At 45.1% G+C, this 20,760-nt stretch overlaps 1 protein-coding gene across 2 annotated transcripts; it reads right to left on the reverse strand.

Moving 5' to 3' along the window:
• Positions 1-18,744: 18,744 nt before the first annotated feature.
• LOC117795686 (ral guanine nucleotide dissociation stimulator-like) lies at positions 18,745-20,753 on the reverse strand. Of its 2 annotated transcripts, none has more exons than XM_034641186.1 (4): positions 20,496-20,753; positions 20,156-20,188; positions 19,212-19,333; positions 18,745-19,019 (listed from the first exon to the last, which is right to left on the reverse strand). In XM_034641186.1, exons 1-4 carry the CDS (start codon positions 20,613-20,615, stop codon positions 18,983-18,985), a joined length of 312 nt encoding a protein of 103 aa, XP_034497077.1. In that variant the 5' UTR covers positions 20,616-20,753; the 3' UTR covers positions 18,745-18,982. The 2 variants fall into 2 exon arrangements, with proteins under 2 accessions (XP_034497077.1, XP_034497078.1); XM_034641187.1 differs by lacking the exon at positions 19,212-19,333 and adding an exon at positions 19,458-19,579.
• Positions 20,754-20,760: the final 7 nt, after the last annotated feature.

The raw sequence follows: 20,760 nt of genomic DNA on the forward strand, positions 1-20,760 counted from the left end.
TTTCCATTTGCCCTTCCTTCCACCCTGTCCCAATCCCTCCTGATCTCTGCCCTCCCAGTTGTGTTTGGTCAACGAGGCACGCTGGTAAGAGATGAGAGAGAGAACAGAGTGTGGTCTGTGTGTTTACGCTCCTGTCTTCCTCCCCGCATGTTGTTTCGGGTCATCTGTGCTCATCAGCAGAAGGTCTCAGATCTTTTCAAAATGACTCACCCTCCAGCTTTTGCTGACTGCTCCCTGCCCTTGTCTCTTCAAAGGGGGTTATGACAGCCCTGCTGCTTCTGGCCTTGGATCTAGCACCATCCCTTGTCTTCCCAGTACCCCCACCCCCACTGACTTTCCTTATTAGGACTCACCTTACCTTGACCTCCCTAGAAGGCAGAGCCAGAGGCAACATGCTATTTTTATCAGAGAGTTCAATCCCAGAGCAGAGGAATAAGGAAATGGGGTTAAGGAGGGGGAGCTGATACCAGGAGACAGGATGATGCTGGCTGCCACTGAGTACACTGGTTGCTCAGTCCTAAGAACAGGACTATGTTCTCAGATGGGGTGGAAGTAAGACAAGCTGTCCGGGGGAAGACGGGGGCAAAGGTTTGCCCATCAGCTCCCATCTCCCATTGGCCAAAGAGTAGTAACTCCACAAGGTGTTCATGTCCCAGCACTTTCAGGTGGCACGTGGCGGGCTCCAAGCATGATCTCCTAGTGTCCCAACTCAGTCTGCTCATTAAGCCCCAGGGTGGGAAGCAAAAGGTGTGCTGGGCAGGTATGAGGGCATGTGCTGGCTGATTGCACCAGTGTGGTGGTACTAAATGTTGGACGACTGGCTCTCCATTTCCATGGTGTGAATTCTCACCACAGCTGATTTCAATATAGATGTGGAAAAACGGTGTGTTGTATCGTATGTTCACCAGAACGGGTACAATAGACATCATACAGATATAAGAGAATATACTCCAGAGTATAAATAATAGTAAAATGTAGTGAAATAGGTAAAAAGTAATGAATTTTGAATATTCATTGCCTTTGTTTCTTATATAATTTATTTCATTGTAAGTTTATATAACTTAATTTTTAAAAAACGGCTATTTTAATCCTCCCAAGCCAGTAAGGACTGGCTCCACAGACGTTACTGAATTGCATCTGCAAAAAGGAAGTTGGAGCCTGTCAAGTGGCCACTGAAGCAGTGGCTGGACCAAGAAACAGTTGAGGCCCAGAGGACCTGAAGCAGTGTTATGGGAGTCTGGTGCAATCCCTTACAGCAAAGCCCACTGTGCATTATCCTAATTGGGGTGTCAGGACTTACTGACACACTGAGTAGGTTTAGGCCAACCGGCAAGTTGCACAGTCTGCAGAGGCCAGAATCAGGAGGCTTTACATGAAAAGCACCGACAACCACTCATGAGAACACACCCCCCCAGTACCTGCAGATTTTTCAGAGAAGTTTCCCCAGATTTCGATGGGGATTCTGCACATGGGAGATAGGGACTCTCAGGAGCAGTTGTGTAAACATTCCTCACTTCCACTGTGTCTGGCTCCATTCCTTACTCCCCACCTCCACCAGACCTGCCGGTTCACAGACCGAAGCCTCTGGAATCCCGACAACCAGTCCAGCCCCCATGTCCCAGCAGCAATCTCTTAGGGTAAAGTGGGCAGCGGCTTCTTTCTCTCTGTGGGTCCACACATTTCCTGTGTTTGCCATTTTCAGGAAATGTGTTGAAATCTCTCAACTACCCATCGGTAACTTGCTAGGTCTCTTTAATTTTATGGGTAAATTTATTTAATTTTTTTTGCACTATGAAATTTTACCTCATTTGGGTGTTAGGAAGCATACAAGACGAACATAGATGGTAGGTCATTTGCTTTTAATTGAGAAAGGGCTTCCATGTGATTAAGTAAAGCACATGAGTGCTTGATTTTCATGAATGTGACTATTTATATCATTACTTATGAGGGAGAGAAAAGCAAGCAAACTAGTAAACACCTTTGAACTCACAAATGGCCATCTGTTTCTCAGAAGATAGCACTATAAAAAACTCGGGTCAGTGAAAACTGTCAGTGCACTTGAAATCTCAAACATGGACTTGATTTCTGACCTTCTGTGACTCAGTAAACCTGATGTTCATGCTTCCCACCTGTTAAACAGGCTAATGGTGCTTCTGAACGTGGCATGAACTTCAATGACAGAGATTGTTCCCCAAGATTTATAAACTTACAACTAAAGCCCTGAATTAGGACCTAACAAATTAAAAAAAGGGATAAAAACAAAGAGAAAGAGAGATAGAGAGACACTGAATCCTGTTTTGAATAAAGAGAGGTTTTGTCAATTGGCTGGTAGAGATTATGAAGAATAATAGCAAAATGACAAATCGGCCGCAACTTAAAGCGACATCACTAAAAGTTTGCCTCATGTTTTCATCCTATTTTAAAATCTAACCTCATCACTGTGTTAGTGAGGCACTTTAAGAAAAAAAATATTCGGGATGCTTGGGTGGCTCAATTGGTTAAGCGTCTGCCTTTGGCTCAGGGCATGATTCCAGAGTCCTGGGATGGAGTCTTGCATCGGGCTCCTTGCTCAGAGGGGAGCCTGCTTCTCCCTCTGCATGCCACTCCCCCTGCTTGTGCTCGCGCTCTCTCTCTCTGACAAATAAATAAATAAATAACATCTTAAAAAATAATTCTTATTCAAGTATAGTTACCATGTAGTGTTATATTCGTTTCAGGTGTACAATATCAACAGTTTGCATTATTCAGTGCTCATCACAAGTGTACTCTTAATCTCCTTCACCTACTAATTATCCAACTGAATTCCTGTTTTTCCTTCATTTTTCTTAGGAAATAGAGGGCTGTAGCCATTCACCTAGAGTGCTGATTCACCCATAGACTCATTTTTCTTTAAAGCAGCTTTTGTCCCTTTGATAAGGGGTTTTCTTAGCAGGTGGGAGTTCAGACAGACTAAGGTTAGCAGGTACAGCCTGACTTCTTGACCAGGGGCTCTGGGAGGAGTCGCTCCAATCATTACATTGTTTGTGAAAGATCTTTCTCTTCCTGGTGACTGAGATAATATCTTCAAAGTATCAGATCTTTAAAATAAAGGTCCATGTGCCCGGAAGGAAGCTGACAAGTCCACTGCAGCTAGCGCTCCATCACTGTGTCCAGGAATGGAGCAAAGGTGTGACCCGCCAGGTGCCCAGAGGCAGCTGAGGCCAGACCCCACCTCCCACCGCTGAACAGGGCCTGTCCACCTGTCCTGATTCCTGGGGCACATACTCTGAAGATCATTAGAAAGCTTTTTAAAATCCACCAAATGAAAAACGTATCACTGCCCCCTGTTTATCTGTTCTTGTATTAGAGCAAATTGAGAAAACAAGCCTGGGTATTTAAAAGTGCAATAAGCTGGATCCTGGCAAGGTACGCAAAGGCGGGAGTGACTATTTCAGCACAGGCCAGAGTGAATAAACTATTCATGTTAACAGGAAAATTATAGGCTAACTTCTACGAAAGCATTTGAGTTTAGGTTCTCTTACCAGTTCCTGGATGGTTTTTAAGGCATTCAAAACCACGTATGCTGTTGGGCTGAAACAAACATTTTTGAACCTTAAAAAGTTCCCTTTGTTTCTCCTATCATTTCCAAATCTTAATAAACCATTAGTCTCCACTTTGTGGAAAGGGAACTCAAGCAGAGAAATGGAGTATGTCTCCTAAAATTTTTTTCAAGCATAGTTCCAGGGTCTCATGGAAATGGGTTTATCAACCCTTATCTGGGTTTCTGAGTTCAGACCACTGTCTACTCTCCTAATTAGTACGATTTCTTTCCTTGTAATGAGTTTGACACTTCCATTGCCCCATACGTTGCTCAAGAAGACCCCAAGGATAATAGTAAGAGGTAGAACCAGAGAGTCTGACGTCAGAAATCCTGCCCTAAATCATGTTAAAAGGCTGGGTGGAAGAAGCAATCAGGCTTGATCGTGGACCATCTGGGAGGGAGTAGAAGGTCACCGGAATTGGCATGCTGGCAAACCTGGATAGAATGCAAGATATTGTCTGTTTGGTATTATCTTGAGGCAGGACTGAGAAGTAAGTGACACAAAAGCTGGAAGGGAAGATTGGAGCCAAGTATGGAGACCCTTCCATGCCAACCATATCCATTAGCAATTGGGTCAGCCACTATAACAGAGATCCAAATTCTGTAGCTTCAGTATATTAGGTGGTAACTCTCTCATGGATAAGAAGTCAGGAGGTCGGCTCTCTGGAACTGGTATGACAGCTTCAGGGACCCAGGCTCCATCTACCTTTCTGATTCTCCACCCTTGAGGCTATCTGTTGGCAGTAGGAGCCCCCACCATCTTGTCCATGTTGTAGGTCTGATCCTGAGAAGGAGAAGCAAAAGGATGATAGGCCATGCCTCTTCGGGTGAGTTAGCTCCCCTACAAGAGTTTTCTTAAGGAAGTCCCAGGGATTCCACATACAGCTCTTAGCCCACCCCTGGCTGCAAGGGAGGCTGGTAAGTGCTGTCTTCTAACACGGCATTTCTTCCTGGAATAAAATCAGTGTCATAAGACATGAATGAAGAATGGATGTTGGGTAGCAGTTTCAAGCTCGCCAGCCTAAGGAGCGCAAACCATTTTCTTTGGCAATGGGAAGTTGTTGGAGGATTCTGAGGAGAGAGGAGAGGGGACTGGGTCAAGGAGATGAAATGGCAGGGGGTGTGGGGAGCAAGCGGAGACGGGAGAGCAGAGGCAATGCTGTGTGGATGTGCACAGAACGGAATGTGGACAAATACACTCCAACCACTCATTGCCACCTGGGAAACTGAGGCAGCTGGATGGCACTGCTTTAAGAAATGCCATCCCTGCAGCTCTTGAGGTAACAGGGCTGACTGTTAACTGAATGTCTTTAGATAGAATAGGAAGAGCCAAGTCAACTGTCACGTGATTAGCGATTTTATCTATCAAGCTCAGTGTCATTTCCTCTTTAACACAAAGGTATTCCTTCCATAAAGCTACCCTAAAACACTTTCTCTTCTGTCCTTTGCACTCATTTTGACACTAATATAATGCCTTATAATTAAATCATATTGAAACCTTCTTCAATTTAAACTATGTACAAACAGACTCGGAAATTTTGTCATGCTTAGCACATCAGCACCAACTCATATGCAATTCATAGTCACAGTTGAACAGGTATTTAGATCAGTGAGATGTTTATGAGCTTTATGACTCAAAAACAAAGCCCAAATACATGAAGTAAACACAGCAGTAATAAATAAAGAGGATGGGCTAACGCACACATGATTTACAATAAATCATAGAATCCATTGTTGATCTGATGTGACATTTGAATACAGTAATTCTAATGTTTACAGACTTATTTTAAGGTTTGCTATCTGGATTTGGAATATTGGGATTTCTGAGATGTTTCAGTGATTTATGGAGACAAAGGGATGGAGTATTTGAAGTTGGAATTGTTCTATACATGGCATGGTTTCCGGCCTTGGCTATCCACTCTGTGGATATTTGAAATTGTAAGGTTTATGTTTGAACTATAATAATTTTCTTTCAAAAAGGGACACAGAAGTGGTATGATGTAGTTCATAGTCATCAACACTGAAATTCAAAGACTGGCACTATTGCAAGGAATAGTTAGAAATGGCCAGTTTTCAGGTCACAAAACACTCTTGAGGACTTTCGGGGACTGAGCTATGTGAAAAAAGACATCTCCATGTTGGCTGTTTAGAGGTTAGCCAAAAATAAATCAACCCACAGGACATCTCATATCTGCCACTGACTCAGCCCCTCACCGTAGGAAGACTTACCTGTTTCCAATCCCATAAAGACATAACATCTTTTGTGTTTTAAAACCTAGGTCTCCTGTGAAAGGACATGATTCCACTTCCAAATGCACATATAGAAGTAGAAAAGAATTCTTTTTTTTTTGTAAGATAAAACACAGATTAAATATTTATTTAATAATAACTTCTCAGCAAAAAGTTTTCGTTTTCAGTAAACAACAAAATCATATGCTGATCCATACTTTTCCATACCGTATTCTGTTTTCAGAATCACCAGCAACATTGAAATACAAACCTTCACAACTAAATTAAAGGCTCTTCTGAATCACTTTTGGCCACAACAGCTCTGTACAGATTACACACTGCTGTATAAGTGAGGATCCCTCCTTACCCTACCGAGGCACGTAAAGTGAAGTTTTGCTTCCTGCCAGGAGTTTGCGGGAAGCAGAGCAATGACTCAGTTCAGCCACAGAGGCCTCCTGCCTCAGCATCCAGAGGGAGGGCCAAAAGTGGTTAATGTGGGGACATGGAATGGATTCCTTGCCATCCCTGCCCTCAGTCAGTGGCAGCAGGGAAACTGCCATCTTATGGGCAGGGCACCCTTTGGAGAACAGTTGGCGTAAAGAATCCATGGAGAAGCTGAAACAAATATGGTGGTATCTGTTCATTTGGTAGATCCTAACTGGACACTGATTTGACGCACACATCACACTAGGTATGGAGGATACAGCTATGATTGGAAACAGTTCCTGACTCTAGGGGACTTCTAGGTGGCAAGAGAAGAGAGGAAGCTGAACAGTGTGGCCAACCAAGAACAGCAAATGTTGGGTGGGAACTCTTAGTGGGATCCCTGAAGAAGATATCGTGTGTCACATCCTCTCAGACCACCTTGTGCTCACCCGCAGCTGGCGGGCAGTTTCTATGTACCCTGACAGTTTCCTACCTCCAGTACCTGCTTGCCTCTCCTTCCTTCTCCACCTGAGGGCTGGAAGACACTTACTCCCCTAGTGCAACATTCAACCAGTTGGTGGATAGATTCCCTGGCTTCCTCCCTGCTCAATAGGCAATTCTGAGGTGTGCCCCATACAGTTTTCGAGAGGCCACCAACAGGAGTGAGCCCCAGTTGCCCTCAGCAGTAACTCACTCCTTGACAAGTCCCATAGTGATGTCCCTGCCTTACTTCCCCACTTCCTCCAGCTCGTCCTGGGCCACCTCCCAGTTAGCCACCTGGCACAAATCCTTTCCTCAGGCTCTGCCTTTAGGGGTTAGCCTGCCTCAGGCTAAGGATCTGCAATAGCACGTGGCACATGGCACTTTTGAGTAAGTTGGAAGATGGGCACCCACACGCCGAATGGGCAGCCAGTGCCAGGGTGCCCACATGGCCAGTGAAGGGTGGCCCAGCTTGGATGTCATCCCACCTCCTCCCTTGATAAAGCAACTTCGTGCAGGTCACAGTCTGACTAGTTTTACACAGCAGTCCCACTGGGATGATAGTAGAGACTAATAAACTGGAGAGTTTATACATCTAAATTACTTAAGGCATCCTATCTTTTTCCTGCTGCCCATGGGATGGGTGCATTTCAAGTCATGCCTCTGGGGTTCTCTTGGGGTCACCCATCCCAACATCGAGGCCTCAGAAAACACATCCCCTCACTTCCCTGAGACACGAAGCACAGAAGCAGTCTTTTAGGTACTCTGTAGGGCCAAAAGTGTTTCAGAATTTAAATAGTTCAGATGTTGGAAGTATAAAACTGTACATCTACCAAAAGTGACATATCTATCACCCCTGGCAGGGTCTGAGGCCATAGCCCCCAAGCTGACAGTTTAAAATTTCTTCACCTTGAACACAAGTTTGCCCCAACACTACAAAAACTTTGGTTCTCAGACCATATCGGATTTCAAATTGCAGGCACAGGATTATGGAGCTCTTCAAAGTCCCACCCACCCAAATCCTGTCACCTCAAGGCCCACTGCCTGCCCTTCCTCTGACTTCTGAAGGACTCATGGCACTCAGTCTATAACAGGAAGTACAGCACCTGCTACTACTCTGTGTTACGTTGTTCTCACTGTTTCTCGTGCCTTCATTTCAATTGTAAACACCCGTGAAAGCAGAAATCCTGTTTTGTGCAGCATGCTTCATTTGTTAGGACTCTCTTGGTNGTTTTGTGCAGCATGCTGCATTTGTTAGGACTCTCTTGGTTGTAGGAAAATGGATTCATTTCAACTTTTTGAAAATGGAAGTAGAGTTGATACACACTTTACATTAGTTTCAGGTGTATAACATAGTGATTGGACAAGTCTATACATTATGCTATGCTCACAAGTGTAGCTACCATCTGTCACCATACAATGCTATCACAATACCATTGACTATATTCCCCATGCTGTACTTTTAATCCCTGTGACTTGTTCATCCCATAACTGGAAGCCTATACCTCCCACTCTCCTTCACTCATTTTGCCCATCTTGCAAACCCCCTCCCCTCTGGCAGCCACCGGTTTCTACTTGTGGTTCTGTTTCTGCATCTTTTGCTTGTTTGTTTTACTTTTTAGATTCCACATATAAGTGAAATTGTGTTCGACTTGTAAAAACTGAAGTTTTGGTCTCATAACTGAATAAGTGTAGGAATAGCCTCTGATTCAGGTCCAGCTGGATCCAGGGGCTCTATTATTCCATCAGGATTCTATCTTACTGTCCTTTCTGTGTCTCTAGGCACTACTTCGTTGTTTGTATCATTCTTTTTTTTTATCATTTAAAATTTCTACTTTGTAGTTATTGAAAGAACTTTTAGATTATTTAAAATATTTGTATTGTATATTACTCTTTTGCATACATAAAAAAATAGTCAAAATGAATTAAGGCATTCTTAATATTTCTCCACATTCAGTCTTTCACAGTTGCTGATACTGCTGTGTTTCCATATGCTAGCATACTTTTTTAAAATTTTTTTTTATTATATTATGTTAGTCACCATACAGTACATCCCCGGTTTCCAATGTAAAGTTTGATGATTCATTAGTTGCCTATAACACCCAGTGCACCATGCAATACGTGCCCTCCTTACTACCCATCACTGGTCTATCCCATTCCCCCACCCCCTCCCCTCTGAGGCCCTCAGTTTGTTTCTCATAGTCCATAGTCTCTCATGTTCATAAAAAGTTGTGGTCCACATATACAATGGAATATTACTCAGCTATCAGAAAGAACGAATTCTCAACATTTGCTGCAACATGGACGGCACTGGAGGAGATAATGCTAAGTGAAATAAGTCAAGCAGAGAAAGACAATTATCATATGATTTCTCTCATCTATGGAACATAAGAACTAGGATGATCGGTAGGGGAAGAAAGGGATAAAGAAAGGGGGGGTAATCAGAAGGGGGAAGAAACATGTTTGTATTATTCTTGACCAGGCTTTCTCTATGTGGTTCCCCCTAGACACTGGAGGTTTACAACACCTAGCTGAGCCATCCCCCTGTGTCCTGATGCTTTCACAAAAAACTCCCATTGATCACTCCCATTGGCCAGCTTGGTCCTAAACCAATCTCCATAGCCAAGAGTGACGATGTTCTCCTTGACCAAACATGGATCCCTGTTTCCCCATGGAATAAGGGCTTTCAGGAATTGTTGGTAGAATGCAAAGTGGCACATTCTCCAGGAAGGGGCAATTACATATGCATTTACCCTTTTACCCAGAAATCCCACCTCTGGGAAGCTGAACCACTGATGCAGTGGCAAACAAATGAATATGTGTGCCCAAGGCTATTCATCTCAGAGCTACTCACAATAACAAAAGATTAAAAATAATCAACTGTCCATGAACACAGACTGATTTAATAAACTAAGGCACATCCATAATTGGAGCTGCTGAAAGAAATGAAGAATAATATGATGGTTAATTTTATGTGTCAACTAGATTAGGTTATGGGGTGCCCTGATATTTTGGTCAAACATTGCTCTGGCTGTGTCTGTGGAGGGTGTCTCTGAATGACACTAACATTGAAATTGGTAGACAGTGAAGCAGATTGCCCTCTCCTATGTGGGTGGGCCTCATCCAATCAACTGAAGGCCAGAATAGAACAAAGAGGCCTTCCCTTTCCTGACTTAGAGAGAATCCCTCCTGCCTCATGGCCTTTAAACAGGAACATTGTTTCCTGGAAACAATGTCAAACTGGAATGTTTGACATCAAGAGAGTGTAAGTAAATATTGGGGATTTGTGTTTGCTGAGCCCCCTAATATTCGTCACACAGATACTTTCAACACTACTTCCTGAAACAAATGATTGTGTTAATCAATTAACCTGTGTGTGGACATTGATACGGGTGGGGCTAATTCACCCTGGAAAGCAAGAAGTTACTCATATTGGTATCAATCTCTACAATAGATTGAAAGCGTGGCTGGTGATAGGCAGGGGAGGGGACAAGAGCCAAAATGGTGGTCCAACAGTCTTGTGAGAGGGTGAAAATCTGAAAGGCAGAAAAATATGCAGGTCCAGAAACATTTAGTCTGAGCCTGGGAGAGAATCAGTGGATCTGAAGCAGGGACTTGTCACAACCCTTGTTTATTTTTTGAGCACAGCAAGCTCAGAAGCCACATAGTGCAAGTTTTAACACAATATCTTCTGATAAATTAGGCCATTTTGTGCTCTTCCTACTGTTAAGCTTGCTTACATCCAACTGCTTAAATTCCTTCATAGACTTTCAAATCATGAGGCCGCAGGGATTACGTGAATGTTCTGCAGTATTCCATCATCCCATGTAACAAAACGTTTCCTGATAAATCACTAAAAATATCTGCTGCTTCATTAAAAGCAGATTTCTATTCGGTGATGCATGCACAAGATGATGGAGCGGTGGCTTCTGATGGGCATTCCATCCTGCTGATCCACAGGAAAGCTCTAACAGGTGCAGCCAATGCACTACGAGCACACCAGAACCCTTAAATGCAGAAATCCAGCCCCCTTGGTCCCTGAAGGGGGTGGGAGGGGCTTTAATTGATTATGCCACAAAGGAAAACAGGTCAGACTTATTTCTGGCATTGAGTCCATTTGCATTTTGTGATTATCCACCAAGTAAATATCACCTTATAGTGGACTTAAAATAGTTAAATGGGAACCTAGCTGACAAGACTAGACCCAGCCTCTATGGCCAGCAACTCCTTTGCAGTAAAGCCTTGAGGGAGAAGCCTCAGAGTCAAAACCCTGATTAAGGAGGAAAGAGGCTCACATTAACTCTCACCAGATGATTCTCAACCTCAACAAAGGTTCCATTCTTTGTCCCTTAGATGGGACAATCCGGAAGCACATCCCCAGTGGGACTGTGCCCCAGATTCTCAGTGGTAGCCTCTTCATTAACACAGACACTGTATTGACTGCAACTCTACCTTCCTTTCCTTCTCCACTTCTCAACTTCCTGAAATGAGCTACTTATACTTAAATGTTCTTCTCAGGGTCTGCTTCTCAGAGAACCAAATCAAGACAATCCTAGAGGTCTACAAACCGTCTCTGAGCCCAGCAGTGCACGAGAGGGATTCCAGAGGCTGCTGGAAGCCGTGTTAGTACAGCAATGCAGTTAGATGAACTGGAACCATAGAGACAGAAACAGCAGGCTAATGGTAATATGGGGGCTGAATTCTGTTGAACCACTTACAGGCAGAGAGACTGAGATTCCATATGACTGCAGGTGTGCAAGCAAGCCCACCTAAGATCAGCTGAGCTTGCCTTCTATCAGCAGAACTGTAGACTTCTGAGCAATAACAAAGGGTGGTTATTTGGACTATAAGACTTGGGGTCATTTGTTATGCAGCAATAGTAACACTACATGATGCTCGATTTTTTAAATTGAGCTATAACTGACAAAATTGCATGTATTTAAAGCATATAGTGTGATAATCTGATGTATAAGGAAAAAATTGCTCCTATGTGTTACCAAACAAGGAAGAAAATTATGGAAGGAGAGCACCACTCCTTCCAATGAGGTGGAGGGTGGGCAGTGGAGGCCAGAGCTGACCTGCAGTTTTTAGGTGGAGGTGACATGATGTTTCCATGTCACTGTGGTGAGAGAGAATTGGAGGAAGGTCTGGCAGCAGAAGCAGCTACTAAAGTATCAGAGACTCTGGAAGGAAACACACCAGCCTGGGAGTACTATCTGNGTACTATCTACCCCCCAGGCTGTAACTTCTTGATTCTCAAAAATCCTCCATGAGGCATAAAATGGGAGAAGATATTTGCAAAACATTTATCTGAAGAAGACTTGTATCTAGAATATATAAACAATTCTTGCAACTCAATATTAAGAAAATCCAAGTTGGGGGGCGCCTGGGTAGCGCAGTCATTAAGCATCTGCCTTCAGCTCAGGGCGTAATCCCAGCGTTCCAGGATCGAGTCCCACATCTGGCTCCTCCGCTGGGAGCCTGCTTCTTCCTCTCCCACTCCCCTGCTGTGTTCCCTCTCTTGCTGGCTGTCTGTGTCACATAAATAAATAAAATCTTTAAAAAAAAATCCAATTTGGTTTTTTTTTTTTTTAAGGGCAAAAGATCTGAACAGCCACTTTCCCAAATAAGGTTTTAAAATGGCAACTATATGCATGAAAAGATGTGTAACATCATTAGTCATTAAGAAAATGAAAATGAGGGGTGCCTGGGTGGCTCAGTCGTTAAGCATCTGCCTTCGGCTCAGGGCGTGACCCCAGAGTCCTGTGATCAAGTCCCACATCAGGCTCCTCCGCTGCAGGCCTGCTTCTTCCTCTCCCACTCCCCCTGCTTGTGTTCCCTCTCTCGCTGGCCATCTCTCTTTGTCAAATAAGTAATAAATAAAATCTTTTAAAAAAAAAGGAAATGAAAATGAAAATCATATTGAGACACCACTACAAAATCTACAAGTACAATTAACATTAAAAAGACTGACCATACCAAGTGGGAAAATACTTGGGAAAATAATTTGGCAGTTTTTTAAAAAGTTATGTGTTTCCCATTCAATCTAGGTATTCCATTCCCAGAGAAATGAAAGCATATGTCCATACAAAGATGTGAACATGAATGCTCATAGCAGCTTAATCTAGAAAAACAAACTGGACAAAACTGAAATTTTCATCAATGGGTGAATGGATAAACAAATTTTAGTATAGCCATAAAATAGAATATTACTCAACAATTAGAAGTAACAAACTATTGATGCACACAACAAAGTTGAATCTGAAAATTATTAGGGTGAGTAAAACAAACCATACTGTCCATACTGTCCATCCTGTTTCCATGTATATAAAATTCTAGGGGATGCAAAATTAATCTAAAGTGACAGAAAGCAAGGGAAACAAAGGCAAAAATGAACTATTGGGACTTCATCAAGATGAAAAGCTTTTGCACAGCAAAGGAAACAGTCGACAAAACCAAAAGACAACCGATGGAGTGGGAGAAGATATTTGCAAATGTCTTAATCAGATAAAGGGCTAGTATCCAAAATCTATAAAGAACTTATCAAATTCAACACCCAAAGAATAAATAATCCAAGCAAGAAATGGGCAGAAGACATGAATAGACATTTCTCCAAAGAAAACATACAAATGGACAACAGACACATGAAAAAATGTTCAACGTCACTTGGCATCAGGGAAATACAAATCAAAATCATAATGAGATACCACCTCATTAACAAGTCAGGAAAATGACAGATGTTGGCAAGGATGAGGAGAAAGGGGAACCCTCTTGCCCTGTTGGCAGGAATGGAAACTGGTACATAATTCTGGAGAAGAATTTGGAGGTTCCTCAAAAAGATAAAAACAGAACTTCCCTATGACCCAGCAATTGCACTACTAGGTATTTATCCCAAAGATACAAATATAGTGATCCGAAGGGGCACCTGCATCCCAATGTTTATAGCAGCAATATCCATACTAACCAAACTATGGAAAGAGCCCAGATGTCCATTGACAGATGAATGGATAAAGAAGATGTGGTATATATGGAATGGAATATATATACATGGTATGTATAATGGAATACTACTCAGCCATCAAAAAATGAAATCTTGCCATTTGCAATGATGTAGATGGTACTAGAGGGATTACGCTAAGCAAAATAAATTAATCAGAGAAAGACAATTATCATATGATCTCATGCATATGTGGAATTAAAGAAACAAAACAGAGGATCATAGGGGAAGAGAGGAAAAATAAAGCAAGATGAGAGAGAGGGAGACAGGCCATAAGAGGCTCTTAATCATAGGAAACAAACTGAGGGTTGCTGGAGGGGAGGTGGGGGGGATGGGGTAAGCGGGTGATGGGCATTAAGGAGGGTACGTGATGTAATGAGCACTGTGTATTATATGAGACTGATGAATCACTGGCCTCTACCTCTGAAACAAATAATACATTATATGTTAATTAATTGGATTTAAATAAAAAAATAAAGAGCACCCGTGCATAAAAATAAACCAACAAAGAGACAGACAGACAGACGGAAAGTAGGCCAGTGATTACCTGGTGATGGGACGGTTGGGGGAGGGAAGGATTGTAAGGGCATCAGGGAATTTTTTGAGAATGATGTCTATGTTCATTATCATGGGTATATACATGTGTCAAAACTCATCAAATTGTGTTTGTTTAAAAAAGTCTTCCGCTATGGACTCTGGGAAACAAACAGGGTTTCAGAGGGGAGGGGGTGGGATTGGGCTAGGCCGCTGCTGGGTATTAAGGAGGGCACGTATTGCATGGAGCACTGGGTGTTATACGCAAACAATGAATCATGGAACACTACATCAAAAACTAATTATGTACTGTATGGGGAATAACATAACATAATAAAAAATTTACAAGAAAAATTTCCCCTAGAGCTGATAAGGGGGTGTGGTACCTGGCACATGTGGTACCCCTGGAAAATTCTACTCCTTACTTGGCATTCTTAGAGAGGTATTCCACCAAGGCTTCCAAATTGTCTTTCTGTAAAAAAATTTTCTATTTATTTATTTATTTATTTATTTATGAGAGAGAGCGCTAGCACGAGCAGGGCCAGAGGGAGGGGGAAAAGCAGACTCTGCTGAGCAGGGAGCCTGACATGGGACTTGATCCCAGGAACCTGGGATAATGATCTGAGCTGAAGGCAGATGCTTAACTGACTGACCAACCAGGTGCCCCCAAATTATCTTTTGTAAACAGAATGGAATGGAGTAAGTATGTATTTTGATCTGCATTCTGCTGTAGGCCTGCCAACTCTGGAACCTAGAGTCAACCTCTGTCCCCAGCAGATGAGGAAAATGAAAGGCAATGGGCTGGTCCAAAGTCACTTATCAGGTCATGGCCAACCCAGTGGTTTGTCCTCCCAGATTCCAACTGTGGGCCTGTACTCAGGTCACTGGGACACGTGGCTTCCTACATCCTTCATAGATGTCCATTGTTTTTTTGGTGTGTGTTTTCCCTGTGAGGCTGGATTGAGACCATTTTCTCTGTCGTTCAGAGTTTTTAAGGATGCTCTTGGAAACCCGTCTCAGTTTTCAGTGCAATGGTATTCCTCCTTCCATTGTATCCCCAGGTCGCAACTCTTTCATCCTCCTGAGCCGCTTTGATCATTGGTGCCTTCATCCCAAATCTTTACGCAGCCAGCCTCACCCCTCTGGAGACCTCATGAACCCAGACTCTGCACAGGCAGTCTGAGGATCAGGCTGACATACATATGCTTGGCCGGGGTAATAAATGAATTCATTATCCTGGACCACCCAGCTAATATTTTATCTTCAATATGAATGCCTCACTCCACAAAGGCCCTGTTGTTCTCACCCTTAGGCTGTGGCAAAGCCTGACCATAATCTCCCTGTTCGNCCTTAGGCTGTGGCAAAGTCTGACCATAATCTCCCTGTTCATAAAGGACTCACAGGGCTCAGGTTAAAACTTTTGTGAGCACTTGCAAAATCCTTTGGGAAATCAGTGTAGTTTATAGCAGTGTCTTATGCCACACCTCTCTCAGGGTCATCTGCCCCATTTAGCGGATTTCCAAGTGAGCCCGTGCACCACACACAGAATGGCCCTTAGCGCCTGCCTCTGACCACATGCCAGGGCTGACTCAGGAGCTCAGGCTCCCACCTTACCCCCTTTCAGCCTCGGCCATCCCTCTTGAAAGGACTATGTGCTCTGCACACATCGCAGAGATACGGGAGGGCACAGGAAGGAAACCCATTGACCTGAAGAAGCTCATGAACTATTGACCTCCGTCCGTCCTGCCTCCATGTACCCTGGAAGAGAAGAGGAGGAGAGGCCTGCCGATGTGGACAAAGACCTGCCCTGGCTGTTTATCTTCCTGACAATAAAAAGGTNCTGACAATAACAAGGCCTCCTCATTGTAGCCAAACTGTTGCTGAAAATTCTGTTTTCAGTGGTGAAACAGATAACTTTTGTCGAATGGCCCGCTGGCTCCTTGTTTCTCAGTGTGGTCCATGGACAAGCGGCCTTGGCATCTGCTGGGAGCATGTTGGAAATGCAGAGTCTCAGGTCCCTCCCAGTGTTACTGAATCAGAATCTGTATTTTCATGAGATCCTCAGGGGATCTGGGCCTGAGAGGATGTCTCAAAAAACCACTGTTGCATGTTCCCCAAAGAGAAAGCTAATCGACACCTTGATATACCAAATGGGGAAGGCATGGTTGTTTCCTGGGCCTTTTTGGCAGTTTCTAGCATTCTAGAATTCCCAAAAGGGTTGATTCTCCAGTGGCCCTGGTGGGAATTTTTCTGGAAGAAGTGCAAGGACACCATCCTTGCTGGGAAATTGAGCAAGGAAGCTATGCATGGGCCCAATAGCAAGAGTTCCAACTCGCCAATGCTGATTCCCTGCCCTAGAGCTCTCTGTTGTTCTTATGCTAGACCCCTTTGTGTCAGGTTATGGGATGGGAGATTGTTCTTGCTTTTGTATTGTAGTAACCCATCCTCTAAGATTCACTTTTGTTGTATCCCAAAGATTTGGGACCCATGTCTTATCATTGTTCTTTACTTCCATTTAATTTTTACTTCTTAGAATTCCTGCTTGAATCACTTACGTTTGGGAGAATGTTCTTTGACCTCCTTGTATTCATGGTCTTCCCTGGTGTTTTCTTCTGGTTGATTTCTAGTCCATAGCATTGTGGTCAGAAAAGATGCATGCTATGATTTCCATCTTTTTGAATTAGTGGAGACTTGTTCTGTGGCCTAAGAGTGATCAGTTCTGGACGATGTTCCATGTGCACACAAATGGAATGAATATTCTGCTGTTTTAGGATGGCATGCTCTGCATACATCTGTTAAAACCAGTGCATCACCCAAAGCCACTGTTTCCTTGTTGATTTCCATTTTGGATCACGTCTCCATTAATAGAAGTGGGGTGCTAGAACCCCTACTGTATTGTATACAGTCAATTAGTTGACTGCTGTTTTTTATTAACTGTTTTATGTATTTGGGTCCTCCTATGATGGGTGTCTAAATATTTAAAATTGTTCTTTCTTCTTGTTGCCCTGTCTCCATGATATGACACAGTGTCCTTCTTTGTGTCTTACTACTCTTTTTTCTTTTCTTTTCTTTTTTACATTCTGTTTTGTCTGATATAAGTAGTCCTACCCCTGCTTTGTTTTGGCAAGCACTTGCATGCTAGATGCTTCCCATCTCCTACTTTCAATGTGCAGGTGAATCAGTAGGTCGGGGGCCTCGAGCTGAGTACCCAATTTCAGACAAGTTGGTGTAAGAGTGGAAACTGAGACTAAGTGTGTAAACTAGAGAATGTTTGAGAACATGGACTTCAGAACAACATGGACCTAAAAGTCCACTAGGCCACCAAGGAGAGTGTGGGGTTTCTCTGGTCAAGGATATGGCCCATGGGGCACCATGGTGGCTCTGCCTTTAAGTTTCTGCCTTCGGCTCAGGTCATGATCACAGGGTCCTGGAACAGCACTGCATCAGACTCCCTGCTCCAATGGAAGCCTGCTTCTCCCTCTCACACTCCCCTTGCTTGTGTTCAATCTCTTACTATCTCTCTCTGTCAAATAAATAAATAAAATCTTAAAAAAAAAAAGGATATGACCCATTATCCTGGCAAGAGAGAACCCGTCCCTGATCAATCAGATACCAGCCAGCGAACAGTAGCTATTGTGCATCTGACCTAGAGCCTGGGGCCTGGAGAGAACTGCTGCTTCAGAAGACCTGCATAAGGAGATGCACGAAGGCTGGAAATCCTGGCTCCTAGGTCAGCATAGATGTTCAGGGAACCAGGCTCAGGTGTGTCCTTTAAGGTACCCCTCCCATCTTTTCCCAACCCACAAAGCAAGCAGGGAAAGGAATCCAGAGATCATTGACAAGAATCCCAGAAAGATTCCAAACTTGGTAAACAGCCAACGGGGAGACTGAGGCTGGAAAGTCCTGCCTGCCCTGAGTCCATCTGCAAATTATCTTCCTCTGGCTTTTCCCCTTCACACGCAGGATTTGATCTCCTTCCATGTGTTTCCCCACTGTGTGCTGATGCAGTTCCAGAGTTTGAACTGCAGTACGACAAGTTCCAAATACTGGGGCAAAAGAAAACCAAACACAAAAACAAAACAGCATCTCAACGAAAGAAGCAGGACACAGTCTTCCTGGCCTTAGAGCGGAGAAAGGCAACCCCAGTCCTGGGGCAGGAAGGTAGGTAGTTCTGGGGCGTGGAAGTCTTAAAGACTCCCACTTTCAGTGGTTGTTGCTATTCCTGGGAAAGTCCCTGCAACCTCTAAGTCTCAGGAGTTCTGAGGGGCTGTCTCTGCTGTTTGCCCAAATTCATTGTACGGAAATGGACCCGTGCTCTGAGTAAGGGGGATTTGGGGGTGCCCTCCAGTGGCTAGGGAGAAGGGCTGGCACTTCTCCTTCCTCCCACATACAGTAGCTGATGACTCTGGAAGATCTCCTAGGTACAGGAAGGAATACGAGAGTCTGCGCACGTTTTCCGTTACCCTAGGAAGTAAAAGACCCAAACCACACACCTGGGCTCTAAAACAAAACAGGGGCTTTAATCTCCTAATATGCAAATCTATCACATAACTCTTTAAAACAACTAAATGGTGCCCCCTACATAAGGAAATAGATGGGGGAAAGGGGTGTGGAGCACACGGGGTGCACGGACCGCCAGTACGCAGCTGCTGAGGAATCCCTGCAGGGCCACTGGACACTTGCTCAGCCCTGAGGTTGACTGCGGCCAGTTGTTCTTCTTGAGTGCTTCTGACCAGCTAGGACCGGGGCTCCAGCTGGCAGGACAGGGTGTAGCTAAGGACATAGGGAACCCTGTGAGTTGCCCAGAAGCTTCCATTCAAGAGTCCCTGCCAGTGTTTCCCCACAGCTGGAGACTGGTGCCCCAGCAACAAGGCCTGAGGCTGCCCAGGGAAGAAGGATCCCAGGAGTGGCCAGCAGAAAGACTCCACCCCGAATCTCACCGACCCAGCCCCTGGTGGGCCTCACCTCTCAGCCTCGCTGAGCGGCTCCATAGCCTGGAACCAGGCCCAAAAAGGATCCTCGGGCTCTAGGCTGTAATTCTCGGCAGCCACCTGGAGCAGCATGATCTTGGTGATGACGTGGTATTCCTGAGCAGAGANCTGGTGCCCCAGCAACAAGGCCTGAGGCTGCCCAGGGAAGAAGGATCCCAGGAGTGGCCAGCAGAAAGACTCCACCCCGAACCTCACCCACCCAGCCCCTGATGGGCCTCACCTCTCAGCCTCGCTGAGCGGCTCCATAGCCTGGAACCAGGCCCAAAAAGGATCCTCGGGCTCTAGGCTGTAATTCTCGGCAGCCACCTGGAGCAGCATGATCTTGGTGATGACTTGGTATTCCTGAGCAGAGAGAGAAGTACAGGATGAATAGGGAGCCTGGGGGGCGGGGGAAGCTGCAGGGGCTGGTGAGGGTTGAGCAGCGGGACCAGGGACCTGACTCGGGTCCTGGCACACATGGCCACCCTCCTGCCTGCAGATTCATCCGGTCTCCACCTGTTCTCAGAGGTGAGTATCAGTAGCCCCTCCTCCGGGAAGTTCTCCTGGATGCCATGTGTCTGTCCCCATCTCCTAAGGGGATGGGTCTTGCACTGCTTTATTTCAAGGGATCCCAGGAAATGCAAGGTGGAGGGGATGGAGCCAAGGANCCTGGCACACATGGCCGCCCTCCTGCCTGCATGATTCATCCGGTCTCCACCTGTTCTCAGAGGTGAGTATCAGTAGCCCCTCCTCCAGAACTTCTCCTGGATGCCATGCGTCTGTCCCCATCTCCTAAGGGGATGGGTCTTGCACTGCTTTATTTCAAGGGATCCCAGGAAATGCAAGGTGGAGGGGATGGAGCCAAGGAATGTTCTTCCCAGGGACATCTCTGAGGCCCACTCCCTACCCTTCCCTGTGGGAAGCGCCACATATGCTCACCTTATTTCTTTTCCCGTGGTTGATCTCATTCCCCTGGAAAGCAGACAAAGTCCATCAGAACGAGCCCCCTGGTTCTTAGGAGCACTTTATTCCCATCCCTTCTCATGCTGCACCACGGCCAGGACCCGTGAGGGGGCCGTGCATGCACAGATAGCGGGCCTGGGATCTAGGCCAGGCTCTGGGGTCCAGAGAAAGGAGGACATGGGGCAGATGGACTGGCTACAGGTCGGGACCCTGCAGCACCACCCTCTCGGAAGACAGTAGGGGAGGCCGAAGACTCAGGCAGGAAGGGGCTGCTNGGAGGGTCCTGACTTCATTCTCCCCCCGCGGGCAAACTCACCGGGGGAGGCCGAGGTCCACTCAGACAGACCTCATGCAGCTTTGCCTTCAGGAAGCTCTGCTGCTTCACCAGTCTTCGGCACCGGGAGCCGTGTCCTAACTGCAGCCTCCCCTTGCTCATCCCTAAGATGGGCAACAGCCCCCAGGCTCACAGCGGCAACTGTGAGGCTGTCGTGAGGGGAGGTTTGCCGAGGCCTGAGAGCTCAGGGCTCGGTACAGGGGCACTGTGCTCCCAAACCTCCGGATTCTGGTCCCTCCCCCACAAA

This window comes from Ailuropoda melanoleuca, chromosome 13, assembly GCF_002007445.2.
Source record: "Ailuropoda melanoleuca isolate Jingjing chromosome 13, ASM200744v2, whole genome shotgun sequence".
Lineage (NCBI taxonomy): Eukaryota > Metazoa > Chordata > Mammalia > Carnivora > Ursidae > Ailuropoda > Ailuropoda melanoleuca.